General features: G+C 41.4%; 1 protein-coding gene across 6 annotated transcripts in view; it reads left to right on the top strand.

Annotated features, from left to right (window-relative positions):
• Positions 1-4,527, top strand: part of LOC143327462 (A-kinase anchor protein 13) — a 105,613-nt gene extending 101,086 nt beyond the window's left edge. For all 6 annotated transcript variants that reach the window (XM_076742244.1, XM_076742025.1, XM_076742187.1 and 3 more), the window contains one exon: positions 1,571-4,527. In XM_076742244.1, the coding sequence (XP_076598359.1) occupies positions 1,571-1,623 (53 nt within the window). In that variant the 3' untranslated portion in view covers positions 1,624-4,527. The remainder of the gene's footprint in view (positions 1-1,570) is intronic.
• The last annotated feature ends 13,696 nt before the right edge of the window (positions 4,528-18,223 follow it).

The raw sequence follows: 18,223 nt of genomic DNA, 5'->3' as shown, positions 1-18,223 counted from the left end.
GCACAAAATTCCACAGTTTCCCACTGTGTTTCATGCAGTGCATGCTGGGTAGACTAACCTACTGTAGAGATGGGATCAGGTATGACCAGGGGTGTTCTCAGTGGACGTTTTTCAAATAACCAGCCAAAACAAATAGGTGCTGCCTGTGACTTCGATGAGTGGCAACATAATATGAAGACAGTAGCTGTGTCTGCTTTTTTCTGAGAAATACTGTATATATTCATTCATTCTATTCTTCAGACTGTAACAACCTAGAATACATTCTGAGTAGCACATTTACATAATAATTCAAAGATGATAGTAGAGCAGTTTATGAGCACAAGCATCCTCCTTCACACACATCTTTGTTTTCCATGTGGATTAACCTCGAAGCACAGATCCCTGCAACAGTGGGCAAGAAACCCTTAAGAAGTTTTCTGTTTTTTCCATTATATTTCAGCTAAACTGCCAATAAGAAAACCTTTAAAATCAGTCCTACACTTTCAGTAAACCACCGGTATGAAACATGAGACACTGTTAATGTGTGAAAAGTAGATATAGATATTTCTTCCTGTTTGACACTGACCCTCATCACCCGCCCTTTCATAATACAGTAAGTACTCATTGTAGTCTGTTCAGCTTGTCGTGGCTGTTCAGTCTGGTGATGTATTTTAAGGAAATTTTACCTTGCAAGTCTCAGCTTGCATCACACTTCCTCTTCATCTTCTGTGTCTCCTTCATCTTGTAGTGAATGCTGCCACAGTCCACTGTGATGTACGTTTTCCCCCCAGGTCACTCACTGTACTGTGCTGTAGACTCTGCTGGGTCCTAGCACCACCCGGTTCATGCTCCGTCTCGACCGCCGTGTCCCAAATACATGCTTAGTGCATGTGCTATATACTAATATTTATAATGTAACTGCTTATGGATGTAATGAAGCAATAAACACACTAACAGGAAATGACACAAGCTCAGCTGTTTGTTCAGTGCAGTGCATTGTGGGTGCTCATCAGCATCGTACACAAAAGTCAAGCATTTTTGAGCCGGTTTGAGTATTCATGTGCTGTTGTCACTTTGGGACGCAGCTTAGATTTTGTCTTTGCATTATTAAATTAGCCAGATAAGTGAATTATTCAGCGGCCATGCATACTCTATTAGCCTGAGCTTAAACACCCTTACGTTGGTTTTGCGATCCTGGGTTTGCGTTTATGAGAATGAAAGCTCTCTGTTTTTGTTGTGGAAAAGGTTTAGTTTAGGTTTAGTTAACACAGTATAGAATGCATACATGAGAAGCACTGATACACATAAGAGTAGAAATGCATTTGTATGTGTGAATGGGTGACTGTGATGTGAGCTAACATACAGCGCAGGAAGCTGCTCGCTGCAGCAGCTTCTGTCACTTCTTGAATGGAACTCTGTGATGGCTCGGTGCACTGAGCTCCTGTGTTTGATCAGTGTGAAGCAGGCTGACGCTGCTCGCTAAACCTCCCTGGAGAATAAACGTTACAACAGATCAGCAAGAGAAATCCTCTGATAGGGAGCTTCCTCTGTGGTGACGGTGACACTGACTCCTCTCTTCTCCTCCCTCCAGACCCCCAGCACCTCCCAGAGCCTCCTCTGGATGGAGAAATCTTCTTCTGCTAAGAGAAGTGGCTCTCCTCCTCCTCCTCCTCATCATCATCATCAACCAATCACAGCCGTTTTGACATCTGGAGGAACATGTTACTGCCAAGTAGTAATACGTTCATCTACATGCATAACACTGCAGTTTACTGCCAGGCTTTTTGGCACCTTTAAAATGACCTTGAAAAGAGTTTTAGCTAATTTTCTGTATCATAGTGTAGAGCTGTTTAACATTACATGCAAGAAAAAGACAGGAAATTTATTTTCTTATACAATATTTTAGGGATTCTGTTATGGTATGGACAAAAGAACAGGCAACGTGGGATAGCAGAATGTTTCTGGGGATCCTTAACCCTCCTTTTCGAAAGACACCACGGTCACAGGACAGAGGATTCATGTCTTCATTTTGAAGAATGATGCATTTGTGCTAGATTGAAAGCATTTGACTGTAGATTGCCTCTCAAGCTCCGCCAAGTACGTGACAGGCTTCACTGCCTTTCTGTTTGCGTGTTTGCTGTGGCCCCAACCAGCCCCCTGTTCAGCAGTCCGTCCTGTCATTAAGTTCCACACCAACAGGCTGCTATGTTCGTTTCCAGAAGCCTTTTCTACGTGACTGAACCCACACATACAAGGGCACAGATGTACCCAAATTCCACTTGGAAACAGATATGAATGTCAACAAGCAGCATGCGGCACTGGAAGCTCGTCACTCCTAATTATCCTCATTGATAATTAATAGAAGACTGAAAGCACAGAGGGAAATCTGTGCAGTGTTTGCTCCAGTGTTTCATTCCAAAATGTACAATATGGACCCACAGTGAAAGACTAAACGCCTCCTAACTTTCCTTTACTCACTACTTGAAAAGCAGATGTGAACAAAATGGAGTCGGCACAGCACCTTCAGTTATCCTGTGTAAGGACTATATGCCATCAGTCAGGTTTTTAATGTATTTGAAGTATGGCTATCTCCACTTTGGAGTGAAGCTCTTCAGATGTGCGTGTCTGTCTATTCTTCCAGACTCAACAGTAATGAAGGGATTGAGACATATCTCTCTGTGTCTAATGGCTCAATTCATATCCTTTCGTGTGTTTTAGAGCCTTGGATGGATATTAGCTTGATCCTCGCTTTATCTGCCTGTCAATGGGCTTTTATTCAACCCTTATCTTTCATCTGAGTGACGATGAGCGGGGCTTTCCTTCGTTTTTTAATTGCATGTACCTCTGCAGGTAGTATACTAATGGTTTCTGTCTAAAGAGTTCAACTTCCTCTTTCAACCTCCCTCTTTCAGCCGTGATAATAGACTCAGTAGCTTTACACTGCTGATGGTTTTAGGAAATGGAGGCAGTTAATTTAGGGACAAAGCAGCTGGTTAGAGAAAATGAGATAGGACATTAATTAAAAAAAACCAAGAGATGTTATGTGTCCCTGTTTGGACGTTTAATGACTAAACCTGCACAGCGGGTTCCACCTGAGTCTGATCATTTCAAATGAATCAACACTCATCAGTGTTGTAAGCACTTTGGTCCAAATACGCTAATGCATTTTTTTTTTTTCAGTGGGAAATATCAATCAGTGAGATCTTTGTATTCAGTGCAACGTTTTAATCAAGGGCACTGATGCTCATGAAAAGCAAAAACGATCCAAAGTGAGATGAAACACGTAAAAGATACCGCGGTTCCATTTTGTTCATGTTCAAAGGAGAGACGGGCCGGTAGCTTTTATGTCATGTTTTCAGCGTTACCTGTCTGACCTGTCTTAAGTTTTAAGCCTGTGTTTAAGCCCCGCTGAGCCCGGGCTGTGGGCCACACAACTACCTGCTGGACAGGTAGGAGGTGAAAACAGAAGTTAAAAAAAAAAAAAAAAAAAAATGTATGTGAATTGCAGAGCAGCGCCGCGGAACTGCTTTCTTGCCGCCTCTTCTGTCTCGTCTTTAAGTGCTTGTTTGTTAACTTGCCGTCTGTGATGAGGATTTGACTTCATGTCCAGGCTGGTTTATTATAGTGTGTCTTCTAAGAGGCTTACAGGGCCAGCCAATTAGTTGCTTCATGTCTTTTGTTTATGGTTTTGGTGTAATCCTGTCAAAGAAACAGAGGAATGTGCTCCCCCTTCCCCCAATCTGTCGCTTTAGGTGTGTTTTGACCACTAGGGAGCACTGCACCTATGACTAAATTAGTTCTCTCTCTCACTCAACAACAACAACCCGAAAGTATGACTTTTTCTTTTTTTTGGTTTTCATATATTCTCCCTGCTGTGAGAAATTGACATATTTTTCTCAGCAGCCCATTGCCGTACAGAGATAATGTGATGAGCGTGGGCTCTCACACTCTGTGATATTTTCCCCACAGCATTTGTAATTGACTGCAGAAACAAATAAGTTGTCAGAGATTGTAATTGGTTATTCAGTGAAACCAGTCAGCAGCAGCTTTAATATGAAAAAAGATGGTCTAATGGTTGGAGGGAGCGACCAGGCAGAACCACAAACCTCTCTCTGTAAGGGACAATCAGCAGACGCGAGTCAGGAGAATGAACCCCGTCCCTGATGATGATGGGCCTGTCCATGAGACGGGTGTGTCCATCAGGTGAACCCTGCGTAGCCTTAAATCTTAATGATAAAATGCACTAGAGTAGAACCCTGCGTCTTCTCAGGAGAGAGAAGAGAGCTTTTATACCTCTGCTTTGAAACAAAGGAAATGTTTGTACTATAAAAGTGGTACAGAACTGTTTCATTCCCAACAATGTAAAAAAAAAAAACAAAGGGCAAAGGCGAATGTGTAAATATGATTTCTGTATGAAACAAATCAAATGTAAAAAATTGTTTTGTCAGTGATTTATTGCAACATTTTGTAAGAATGTTTTATTTATGTTTAATTCTCACCCTTGTGGTGATGTAAAGTCACATTTCTCTCATAATAAAAAAAATCATAATGGACATTTGGAGTGTTGGTTGTTTGTTTCTTGCTGTTTCTCTCCTGCAGAAATATTAAATACAGCAAAACTGTGATTAAGACATTGTGTACAGTATTCAAATGCTGGAATGTTACATGGCGCCCTGTTCGCTGGGTAATAATTTGATTTATCACAAACTACAGTGTGTGTAAAAAGTATTCCTCCTCCCTGGAAGTTTTCATGTTTCTGTCGTAAAAGTGTGCAGATAAATAAACTGCAGCCACGCTGATAACTGATTATCCATTCAAGCCATTTTTCAAGCAGCCAATGTCTGACATTCCCTGGATTCAGCTGCTTCCGCACATCTTATAGACCAAAGATTAATTGAGAAAATGATCAGCAGACTCATTAATAATTAATAGATGCAGCTGTACATGTTTCATTGTTTTACAGCATTGAATTAACACGTTAAGATCTTCAAACTTGAATTCGACATCTTCAAGATCGGACGACAAGAGCCAGTAACAGAGCAGCACCCATATTAAGGCCCTCTTAAGGAACAGTGATAGTAAAATTACTGTGAAGCAATTGCTCCACAGTGAATTTGGGTCTGGGGGCCCCAGACCGTTGCCCACTTGTTGTAATCCAACCTTGAACAGAGGAATTTTATTTGGGTTCCTCCCTCTATCCTCTGCTCTGACCTGTCTTCTAGTCTTAACTACAGCGACAAAGCACCTTCTATTAGAATAAAACCCGTTATCCTCATTAACCCACTGCTTTTGTTTTAAAGGCCGTTTAATTGCCATCACTAAATTCTGTTAATGGTTTGATTTCCTGTTTGCATTAGTTGTAGCACTGCCGCTTGAGCACCGCCGCCAGAGGAAAAGCTGACAAGGATCTTGATGAACTGACAGCAGTTCTTGCACACAGCAGCGTTCCCACCTCCTGATAAATAAAGAACCAGCTGCTTTAATCTCTCCATGCTGCAGACAGCGTCCTGCCTGCTCAACCCTGCAGTGTTTTGCCTCCGGAAAACTCAACTGTGAGCATTTCTCAACATTTTCTTTCTTAACTGCACAATCTCGTACGTCACGGCAGGTTCATCACCATGCCATCTCTCCTTGTTTCTCCTCAGCTCTAACTCATCGATTCAACCATGGCATCTCTTTACAGCCCCCTTTCTAACTATTTCTCCATCCTGCTCATTCAACATATAAACCCCCAGAGACAAAACATCAGCTGATAAGACCAAACAGAAAGTCAGCAGCTTGATGCGTTAAATTTTGTTTACTGGAGCAAAACACAGCAGAAGTTATCCTGTCTCTTTTTAGATTATTCCCACCGACTCAAAGTTGTGTAGCATTAAGTTTGTTGGTGAGATACAAGGGCAGAGAGCCAGATAGTCTCATCCGCCTCTGGCTGTCGTGTTGATGGGAATAGACAGGGACATGGGGACCGCTGTTGCAAACAAAGTGAAGACTGAAGACAGAGAGGAAGCAACTAAAATGAGAACTACACAATAATTCCAACGTAAAGATCTCGTCACATCTCAGATGAAGAAAAGAGACGCTGGCAAAGACGTCTGTAAAGCTTGAATGAGTAATGACAAACAGTTGAGAATTCATACACTCAGAATGATTCATTATCTGTCGTAGATAAGATAAATTTGACATTGTTGTACTAATTATTGTCATATCATGACTGACTGACTGATTGTTTTAAGGCAGCTTTGAACTGAGCTGATCCTGAAGCAGTCCCAAAGCCGATCATCAAGGCGTTATCCAACACACTCATTTATATCGCAAAGCCTGCCATTTTTCAGAGGGGTGGTCTCTCTGCAGCTCGTTCCACTCACAGGGTAGAGCGCATGAGAAGGTCAGGCACATTGAGTGGACATTAATCAATCAGAATCAGCTCTTTGCTCAGTGCTGTTTGTGTACACATACATGAGGAATCTGACTGCAGGTTTTAAATTGTTCTCAGTGTACTTGTACACAGTGTGACATACTGTGGACTGTAGGTGAAAAGGTGGTTAGGACCCATTCATATAACTTTCCTTAACATTAATCAGCAGAGGGAGAAGTACTCAGCTCCCTTTAATGAAAGGAGAAATGTCACAATGTGCAGTAGAAAGCAGTAAACACAACACTGATCAGTATCATTACAGATTTTAAGTTCTATGCTTTGGTGTTAGCAGTTGCCTGTTTCGACAATGAGTAGATGTAATATATATAGTATATATTATCATTCATTTGGAATCTGTATGTCTGTCCACTTGATGGATGTAAGTCCAGTATTTACTCTCCTTTTAACTTGATTTTGGTCCCCACCAACCTCTGAGGGAAACATGTGGCTCTGAAGTGGAGTACATTACTCTTTTCACTGAACACAGCTGCCTGCTGCATCTGGAAACCATGCTGATGAGTACTGAACTGAAACTAAAAGAACTATCTCAAGCGTTAAGTGAAAATGCAGATTTTTTTTTTAACTAAATATACTTAAAGTTTCCAAAGTCAAAGTGCTTATTCTGCACAATGGCCCTTGAATGTATCTTACATTGTTTTATTTTGACTGGTGCCTTTAAGGTTGAGCAGCATTTAAATAGTACATCTGGAGGGGGTGGGGCTAGTTCTCTTTACTTTATATCAGGCATCTCCAAACTATTCCACAAAGGGCCGTGTGGCTGCAGGTTTTTCCTCCAACCAATCAAGAGCACGAAGTCTGACCAATCAGCTCTCTGAAGACTGAGATCAGCTGATGAAATGAGTCAAGTCTGGTGTGCTGCTGCTTGGTTGGAAAGAAAACTTTCAGCCACTCGGCCCTTTGTGGAATAGTTTGGAGAAGCCTGCTTTATATACTGTTGGGTGTTAATCTAAAACAATGAGAATCTTTTACAGATTATGATTATGTTTTTTATGGTAAATCTTAATCTTCATAATAACAGAATAGCTGGTAAAATGTGGAGTATTTCTCTCTGAAATATAGTTCAAGTATGAAATACATGAAGGGAAAAATACTCAAGTATAGTACAACATTGTATGTCAGTGCAGTACTTTAGTAAATGTCGATAGTTTCCACTCTTTAGGATCTTAGAATCTTGTATTACAGTAAATATATGGTATTTTCCTGATAATATCGTTCTGATGACACTACATTGATACTAACTCACGTTTGCTTTATACTGAAAGTTATTTGGCAGTTATGTACAGGTCTGTGTTAGAGTACAGTGGCATATACCAGAAACAACTTGTCCCCTCCAGCGTCACTCTGGCCTGGTCCAAGCTGTTTGTCCTTTTCATCAGCTCTCACTGCGGAGGGTCGGACTTCAATAATCAGGCTTCGATTTTGAGGCATCCTGTGGCAAGTTATTGTGATCTTGCTTCATGGTGTCCAGGGACCTTTTTCTTATTTATCTGAGGTCGAACAGTCACGTATAAACACTTGGTCATTATTTCCATGGTCTGGGACAGGGCCTCTGAGCTGTGACACCAGCTCCTGTTTGGGAGCACAGACACACAGATGTGAAAACCTGCAAACACACTGTGCCGGGTTGATGACATGCCAACAGTTTTTGTTGCTGGAATAAAAGGAAAGGGAAAAGAAAATCCATCTCTATTTTTGTCACTGTGGTAGTAGCAAGTGAAAAAAGTGGTGGAAGAGTTTTCTGTGGACTATTATTGGTTGAGGTCAGCAAAAAAAAAAAAAAAAATACACATCATGAAATGACACAGAACTGTGTGGCTCTTTTAACACCATTCACACAAGTTATAGCTGGCAAAACACCGAATTCAGTTTGAATTCAGATCATTCAGATCAAGACGCAGAGGAGAATTTCATCGTTCATTAAAAAATGACAGGAAGCCCGAGCCCTGCCATCAGACGGGAGGCTGACAGCATGAGAGATAGCTTATCTTAGGTGAGATTTAAAGTGATAGGCTATGCTTCCTTCATGGAGATGTACATAGACTTAATTGAAAGATTTGTTCCCTCTTCCATATGACCATTTCAGACCAATCAGGGGATGATGATGATGATGATGAGGATGATCAGGCAGTTGCAGTTGCAGATCTGTGTGAAGCAGATAAGACAAGCGAATAGCCTGATGACGATTGTAACAACGAGATGATGATGATAATAATAACGGCTAATGGAGCAGACAGCGCTTTGTGATGTCAGCACAGCCTCACCTGCACTCCCGCTGCTTCTTGTGTATTGTGCAATGCGTCTGCGGCGTTGTTATCTATGTTCTCTAAATTAATTTGCATTGTGAATTTAGTCTTTTTCTGTGAATTTATGACCCTTAAATGTTTGGGGGGAGCAGATGAGATTGAGAAAAGTGGCAGCAGCGTTGAAGCTTGTGTAGAGCCGCACAGCTTATTTAGTCATTTTAAAAATCAGGCCTCCAAAGTCTTTGAATCTATATGTCAAATCATAGAAGATTTTGTCATTCTTGCCTGTTTTTTATGGTGAAGGTCACCCATTCCCCCTGCTCTAATTTATCATAATGTATCATGCAAACAAGTAACTACAGCAGGAGGTGTCGAAGTGGAGGGGCAGCAGAAGAAAATATGAGGAGAAAAAGTGTGAGTTCATTCATTCATTTAGTCTATAATGGAGACATGAAAGCTGACAGAAACAGAGTCAGCCTTCATTTTCCCAGGAGATCGTACCCAGCGCAGACAAAATTGCACAGTGGCTTATAGGGAACTAATCTAAACACAGATGGTGTCATTATTCTTTAGCCATTACACTGTGCAATCAACATTTACTTCATAATGACACGTTAAAGCAGAAACTTTCTATTGCCAGTTTAAAGTGGACAAACTCTGATGGACTAGCTTAATATCCTGAAAAAGTCTGAACATAAAGCCCCATTTTCTCAGTTTTCACCTGCAAAACGGTGTCATGTGTACACATCGGGTGTCAGTGGCTTCAACTCCTTCATGACCCTGAATTGGAATAAGAGTGTACCGAACATGAATAATGAATAATAGTCGCTGAGTAGGCTGCTTCGTCTCACACATTGCTTCCTTTTTAGGAGTCATAAGATGAAAAGTTCAAGAACAAAGAGCAGTAGTTGAGGATCAGCAGCCGATCCCATATAAAGTAACTGTGGCAGAGCCGCGATGAACTGGAGAACATTCTCCCAGTGGATATTTACAGAATGCTGAGTAGATATTATTCCAGTCCTCCAGGAGGTTTGAGGGAAATCACGGCTGTGAGCAGTATCTGTACCACAGTGGGGAGATCGCTTATGGCTGCAGCGGGGATGGAGGGCGGGAAGAGACGATGCCAGGTCCTCCATCTTGCTCAGAGATGTGAGGATGATTTAGGAGGCCTGTCTTTGCCAGGGTGTCGAGAGAGGGAGCGGGGCCGAGCAATCCTATTACTCCTCAATGACCCTGCCTTAATGCACACACAAATACACACACACACACACACACACACACACACACACACTTTTTCAGTGCTGAGAAGGCTCACGCAGTGTTCGGGAAGCCACCACACCTAAAGACCACACTGAAGTCAAACGCCAGCTGGCCGCACTCACACAAACCAGAATACAAGGACTCACATTACAACAGGCTTGAATGTGCTTCTTCTCAGTCTATAATTCTGTTATCAGTGTTTTAAGGAAACTTGGTCACTGCTCGCAGATGTCAATCAAAGTGACTGCACCAACATCTGAGCTAATGAAATTACAGTGTTATGCTATGCTAGCAGCATGGCGCGGGGTGGGGCAGACTGTTTGGAGGGGTGTGCGTGATATTTGGTATAGATCTCCACGGTGCTCAGAGCACGCGCTCCTCTGGCTTTGACGATCGTCTGGCACCATCGTCATATCAGAATGTTCATTTCTCCAATCCTTTCCCATCAGCCTCAGCTGTCCTTTGTGTTCAGTGCAGTTTAGTGCGTGTCTTGAGATTCTTAAACCCCACTGGGACAGAATTACTTAGGGAGATGGTTAATAAAACACTTCCCCTCCTCCATCATAATGAAAGCCGTTCCCCATGGCATTTTAGCCACTGCCTCTGTAACAGACAATGATATGCTGTGGGAAAACTATGTGACCTTCGTCAGCGGGCTTATTATTTTTAGTATTAGTATTATTTACTGGTATTAGCAGTAATTTAATTATTGAACACAAACAAGCATACCACTTGCATCACCCATAACATGACATTGCAACAGCCTGTTTGAAGAACTTGTGGGGTCTTTGTTCTTGTAATGTTCACATTAACTTTTTCCTTCATTGTATTCAGTCCATTGAGTCCACTGACCAAACTCCTTTTCTCTCCAGTTGTCACACTGTGTGTTTAGCTGATGAAAAGCAGTAACAGGAAACAATGTGAACTCTCTCCTCCATTATGGGAGGGCAAGCAAGTTAATAACAACAACAAAACAGAAGCTACTGGGGCTGTAACTGTTATGGAGGTGAGGGTGAAAAATCCCACACATGCATGCATTCATGTGTGTTTCAAATTACTGACAACCCAGTACAAATAAATCCAGAATCGGGCTTTCATGGTGTTTGAAAAGGTTACTTTCGGACACAGTCAACTTGAATTTTGTCAAAAGCACTTGTAAAAGTTTCTTTTCCAAAATTCACCACAGTCTCAATATTTCATGACAGGAGAAACACAGAAATCAGCTATTTGAAGAAGAGACCAGGCAGAAAAGCAAGCAGAAAACAGTGCGAGTTCAATTTATATGGAAATATATTACGCTATCAAAGCTTGTATGTGCTGTTTTTTGACGTGACAAATTACACACGTGGCACATATGATTGAAAAATGAAGTCACTGCTAATCTCCACAATTACTATGAATGTGTCCAACGTGTCCAGGCGGCATTAGTCTTGAGCAAATAGGACTTCAGCATGTCTTCACTAGCTCCTATAAATGCACATATTAAGTCGACTCCATGGTACATGTTATTACACCTCATTAAATCACAGATTCACTTAAGGACAGTGTGTGATGGACAGACTTCCATTATCAGTAATAAAGGGTGCTTTGATTCGGCTTCTTTTCGTGGATAATATGCAGTTTAATACTGACCCGTGAGCCTTTGTGATTATGCATTTACTTTTCCCTGGTGGTTTAATGTGGATTACATATAGCTGCTCATATCCAGCTAAGACCTTAAAGAAATCTCCCTCTGTTTGCTGTCACTTTCAACTTGTGTAATCAAAAAAGGGGGAACAAATCTAGCAGTGATTCAGCAGTTGGAGATCTAAGATGGTAAACTAGAGCACTGTCACAGACTCATGGGGACCACCTCTACCCCCAGACATTTAGCAGGCGCACTCATAAAGTAGGCTGAACTCAGATATAAACACCAAGTCTCTCAGCCACACATGTAAACAGAAAAATGTGCAGACACACAGATGCATACATGTTCAGATTGTCTGGGGATCTCCTGTTTGCTCGGCGGTGTAGCCTGTTGCCAGGGTAACGCTCAGCCTGTCTCATTTAAGGAAGGTCTTGATGACCTCAGCGCCGCTTATTGAGCAGTGATCAACATGTTTGCCTGTGTCACCTCGACTCTCCACAGGTTTCACCAGACACGGAGGAGAGGAAATGAAACCTTCACTGCTCTTTTTTGCCATCCAAGTTTACCGAGACGCAGACAACAGTCACAATACATGTGGATTTATATGCTTTATGGGGAAAACACTGAGAAAATGATGGCCATGAAGATTTGAATCTTATATGAAACGTAATCACTCTTGAATAACATTAACGTTGAAGTTTAATCACGACTGAATATACAGCACCTACATATTTCACAAATACAGAGGGAAAATTCAGGCTTCCAATATATAATACTACTAATCATCATAAGAGAAATGTAAAAACCCAGCTCAAGTAAAAAAAGAAAAAAAGTGTTCCTCTTATTGTCCTGATCAAATTTAGACTAAAATTGAGGATACGAAATTCAGACCTGAACACCAAGATTACACCAAGGATAAGCAACTGAGCCTGAATGGAACTGACGGTTTTTAAAGAACATGAAGTATTCAGTGGTGATTAAATTAAATATTCAGAGGCGTTAACAATAAAAGTAGGACAGTCAGTGTTAAAGCAATCATTGCAACGTTGCACCGGTGCATCTGGTGGTTGTGTGTCTTGCTTAAGGCACATCAGCAGCAGTTGCTAAGGGAGGATAGAGTTAAGAGAGGCTGATACTCTGATTGCCTTAAATGCCCACTGTGCAAAATAACTGTAATATCAGAGGTTTAGGATAAATAGTCTTTTCCCCCCATAAAGTTCACACACATACTTCGTGAAGACAAACTGCCCGATCAAACTTTAAAAAAAGGGTCTGGTTGCAGGGAGGCTTGCATCCTTCAAACTAAAGCCGACAAAAACGCCCAAGCCCCCCCACCTCGTAGACATTTATGCTGATCAGATTGGCAAGATGGAGGAAATGTCAGCCAGCCTCTCAAAGGGCAGCAGTGAGTTCTCTACCTTAGATCTTCATTATATTCTCAACCATCTCCAACTTTGTCTCCCTTTAATAGCAGGGGTGGATGGTAATAGCTGTGTAGAGCTCAGGGTCCTGAAAGCTATTGTGAAACAGATCACATGTGAACCTGTTACTCATGGTGGTTCAGCACATTTAGAAACAGGAACATATCCCGGCTGCCTGCTGTTGTATTAAGACAATATGTTAAATATTGACAGGAAAATCATCAGGATCGTAATGGAATCCCAGACGGACACATTACCTGCAAAATAGTTGTTTTCCCATGGCACACTGAGCCGGGCATGCATTCATCTCTTGTAAGATACTTTATAGTTTCTTGGCACCCCTCTAGACATGCACGTTAGTTAACATATGTCCAGCTTGTTTTGGCACAAGGCACGCTGCCCATCATTGTCACAGCTGGGCCAGAAAACCCCAGGTGGAGTGAACCATTTTGCCTATTGGTGCTGACTCAAAGACGGTATTTATAGATTGAATATAATATTAACTCAATCGTTTTAAAAATTTATAAATGTAAAAAACAGAATTAATATAGAGCGCCACATACCGGCCCTTTGTCACGCAGAGGGTAACCTTTAGCATCTGTATGGGACCCACAGGCCACCAACTAACTCCATTGTAAACCCATCGACAGCGATATTAGAAGAGCACAGCAAGGTGAGGTAGTATGAGGAGCAATGCTTTCCCTCAGGAGACCGGGCTTTGTGTCCCGTAAGACACCATCAACAATCTTTTCCTAAACCTAACCAAGCAGGTTTTTGGGCCTAAACCCTGAATTACGGCTGTTTCACAACATTAACCATGTGTTAGAAAGGCTTCCTGGCACAGAAAGGCTTGTGGCCACAGCGGCTTCTGTTCATTAAAATTTGCATCGGCTTTCTTAAAGGATTACAAAGAAGTGTTCACAGAAAGTCCAGGCTGGTTTCCTGTTTTTTTACCCACTACAAGAATAGTTTTGCAACACGCTAACTGTTGGGGATGAGATGTTTTGTTACAGCACCATAATCTCATTCAAACATCTTATAAAATACAGACTGTAGGAATAATGCAAAAAGCTGGACCTCTACAGTGCAGTGTAGAAATCAGAATCAGAATACTGGGAAACGGTCACTCCCACTGAAGAACAAGTAAAACAAATCAACCGTAAATAATAAACAATATGAAATATTTAAATGTAAATACGTACACTATGTGTATTATGCTACAGTAAATAGCAACCGTCTATATAGAAATATATCTGTTGTGCAACATTCTATATTAACAAGTAACAAGAATATTAGAATACTATAATATTGTACTACTACTACTACTACTAATAGTGTATGTGATATTTCAGTAAATAGTAATAATAACAATAGCATACACTAGCATTGTATAAGAAATGCACCAACACAATTAGTCTCAGCTCCTTGACTGCCAAGCTGATTGAGAGGTCAGGGGTCAGAGGTCATGCCATTTAGACAGCCCATGTAAAAAAAGCACCATGGTCATGATCATGGCTAATACATGCCCAAATGATGCCAGATGCCATCCATTTGTTTTTAGTGCAGTAGTTATAGCGTCTTTATGGAAATGGCTTTCTATGACTGCCAAGACAAACTGGCTCCATGTGCTAACAAATGTACGAATGTTTAGCCTTCCAAACCTGTGTCCCTTCAGTAATTAGTGTGATATCTTTTTACATTCACCACCTAATACAACAGTGCAGCCAGGACTCGCAGCTCCCAGTACCAGAGCAGGACTTAGAAGTTGGCTCATTTTGCCATTAAATGGAGCTAACAAGGTCCGCTGGGATCGAGCCGGCGCAGCAATTGATGTCAGTTTAGAATAGTTAAGGAGGGCTGATAATGCTCGCAGGAATGTCCCAGTGGCCCAGTGCTCTTGTTTTTCCACACTGGAGCTGATAGGAGCAGAACTGGACTCCATAGACCCATGAGCTTTCTCTTCCACTCTTTAGAGAAAATGGCTTTTAATGGACTTGTGTCCTAAAATCGTTACCACTTCATCTGCTAATAGATTCTCTTTGAAGCCTGCTTCTTACTCTACAAGGAGGCATTCCATTGGTGCAACTTATTGTCTTGGTAATCAGTATGCATGCTGAGTGTTTGATTTAACCGACTGTTTAAGCAGTCACGATTAGCCTGTAGTTGTGACTGAAGTCACTGTCGTATATTATAGAAAAATAAAGGGATTTCAGCACTCAGAAGTCTGTCTCTCCCTTTCTTCTTCTCTCTGTGTCTTTGAGCTCGCTGCAGAGTAAGAAATTTGCATGCGATTACGCTTACCTTAGAGTTTTGATGCTGGAGCGTTCCTTGAAGCCACAGTCCTCTGGGCACATGCAGACATGAACTTGCATTTGTCATATACTTCCACGAGCTCATTGCTAGGGAAATGGGTCAGTAACTGAGTTTAACTGAGTTCAGTTCATGGAAGGTGGTGCTGCCTGGCAGGAGGTGGTGGTGATGTGGAATAAAATGTCTTTTTTCAAAATTCCTTCGAAACTTCATGGCAACCTTTCTACCACAGTTCAATATTCAATTGGTTGTGGTCCTGAGTTTATGTACATTTTGGGCGGAACAGAGCAACCGGTGCTTCCCAACCTCGTTTGTCTCCTTTCTCACCCCTTCATCAATGGCACGTAACACCTTCCGAATGCCTTTGTTCAATTTGTCATATATGGATGTTACTTAACACTATTAATGATTTAAACATAGATTTCTGTTGATTCATATAATTTAATTGTCAATATTTAGTCCAGTTTGGTCACTTTTAAAACATTTATCCATTACTTTAAGCTATACACTGTATTTCAACCATTTCTTCTATTCTTTTAACTATTTCAACTGTTCATGCGTTGCTTTTAGCTCTCCTTTAAACCATTTATCCCTCATGTTTAGTGAGCTATTTCAACAATTTATCCATCACCTTATGCTATCATTTTCCATTATTTTTTAGCTATCTGTATATTTTAGCAATTTCTGCATTATTGTGAGATAACTATTCAAACATCCATTATATGTATGTAACAATAAGAAGTGTTTATTATCTAGTGTATTTCACCCATTTATCCCAGCGGTCCAGGCTTCTGTTCATCTCGCTTGCTGACTGCCTTTCAAGCACTCTCAGTGGCCACAGGTGTCACAGCTAACTCATTATGTAAATTTATTTTCAAAATCAAACAGTAATTTCTATTTTGTCATATTAGTTGAGCAACTCTACAATCATAAGATGCCCCATGGCAACTGCAGATGCACCCCCTGGGCTGGTACACCTGGTTGGGAATCACTAATCTAGAGATCAGAGAGGGAGATTTGTAGCTAGGTAACTGGTGTGAATCCCAGATAGAAACTTTTTAATCTTGGGAAGTAAGCACTCTGCCTCCCCCTCACTAATTATCCCAGCTCCTGAGCAAGGCACATCATGGCCTGTTTCTCCAGGCTGCTCTTTGGCTGACAGCAGCCACCAGGGGTTGATCTGGGCATCTACCAGCGTGAATGTGTGGAAGAGTATGAGCGTGAAGCACAGCAATGCTGACAAACAGCATGGAGCTCAGCTGACTCTCCCTGAATAATTACAGTCGCTTCTAAAAAAGAATCTGAGAGCAGGGCTGCTGCAGTGGCTTAGCTGTGTCTCTCTGTGTCGCCTCTACTCCTAAGTGCACCATCTGTTTTTGCATTGAGTCTGGCTGAACTGTGACACGGAGTCTGAATAAACTTGTGTGCTTGTGCTCCCGCTCAGCAGGTCACACTGCTGCTAGCAGATGCCTTTTCTCAGCCTTTGGTATGTTACACTGTGGCAACGCGAAGGATTTGAAACCTGCACAGAGCGCCATTGTCTTTTAAAAATATTAATATTCATTGCTTTGTGTTATTGCCACTGAGACCCATTAAACTTCAGTTACATATCATTTGAATCCCCATGGGGGCCTGTGCGGGTGTTTTTAGCAAAACGAATCACTTCCTAATTAGATTACATTGAGAAAAATCTTTGTTTTGTCACCGGGTGAAGTTAATTGTTGGATTGTAAAGGAAATGGCAACAGATTACTGCAGAGACCTTCTGTTCCCCTGCAGACTGCGGGGAAGTTGGATGGCATCCATGTGAACCTGCTGACTGGAACGAACATACAGAGGAGAGGCAGCTCTCCTCTTTCAGCCAGGGAGGAGGTGGTGTTACATCCTGGTCGCTTTGTTGGTTTCACAGGAACAAGTGCTACTGTTAGGAAACAACTTCAGTTTTAAAGGACCATTGTGCACTACAATTGCCATTCTTACACCGGCCACCGACGTGTTTTAGAATAGATTTTACACATAACGCATGCTGGGTCCTGGCTCCTGTGTCTATTTCTGATTGTTACCTCTCCATGAGCCTTGGCAAACTGTGCCTTCCTCAGGCAGGACCATAAATGTGGTTCCAAGGTTTAGACTGAGTATGGGGCGACTGAGCCTCAGGAGACAACAACTGCAGCTGTGCAATGAACTGCCTCAAGAAATTAGGTTAGCCAGATCAGCATCCACTTTTAAATCTCCTCTCAAGACACACTTTTGTAAATGTGCATTAATTATTGATTTTCTTTTAATCTTCAAAACACTGCTGCTGAACACAATTTTGTTCTGGTAAACCAATTAAACAAGAATATGAGTCAAATTTATTTATTCATCGAGCAAAAAGAATATTATCAGAGCTGAATATGCTGTATCTGCTTATCACTTGTATTAAGAGCCTAGAGAGTGATCTCACAGAAGACAACAGAGAGCAGCAAGATGTCAAAGCAAACTGGTGTCTCCCCCTTTATTACAGTCAGGGTTACATGTGGACAGATGTGGCAAAAACTCACCTCATTAAGAGAGTCTTTCCATGTCATAAATAGAAAAATGAAGTCAGAAATGATGACAGAATTAACGAGAAAAAACATCCTGGCCTCTTTTGAGAAAATACTGTCTGCAATATATCTGACTGCCATAAAACAAGAGGGACTACAGCTTGACTCAGCTGTATGCTTATTTTCTTTTTCTCAAACTTTTTGGAGACAAAGTACATTATTGTGATTTATTAAGATTGTCAGTGTCTACAGTATATACTGTACAAACACACACACACACACACACACACACACACACACACACACACACACTCAGATATACACCGACTATTTGCAAAAACAGCGGTAGCTAGTCTGTTTTTGCTTTGCTTTACGTAACATCAGAATCTTTTTTTCAACATTAGATTATCTAGTTTGCAG

This window comes from Chaetodon auriga, chromosome 1, assembly GCF_051107435.1.
Source record: "Chaetodon auriga isolate fChaAug3 chromosome 1, fChaAug3.hap1, whole genome shotgun sequence".
NCBI lineage: Eukaryota > Metazoa > Chordata > Actinopteri > Chaetodontiformes > Chaetodontidae > Chaetodon > Chaetodon auriga.
Note: the sequence above shows the minus strand (reverse complement) of the source record. Positions and strands in the feature narration are given on the sequence as shown.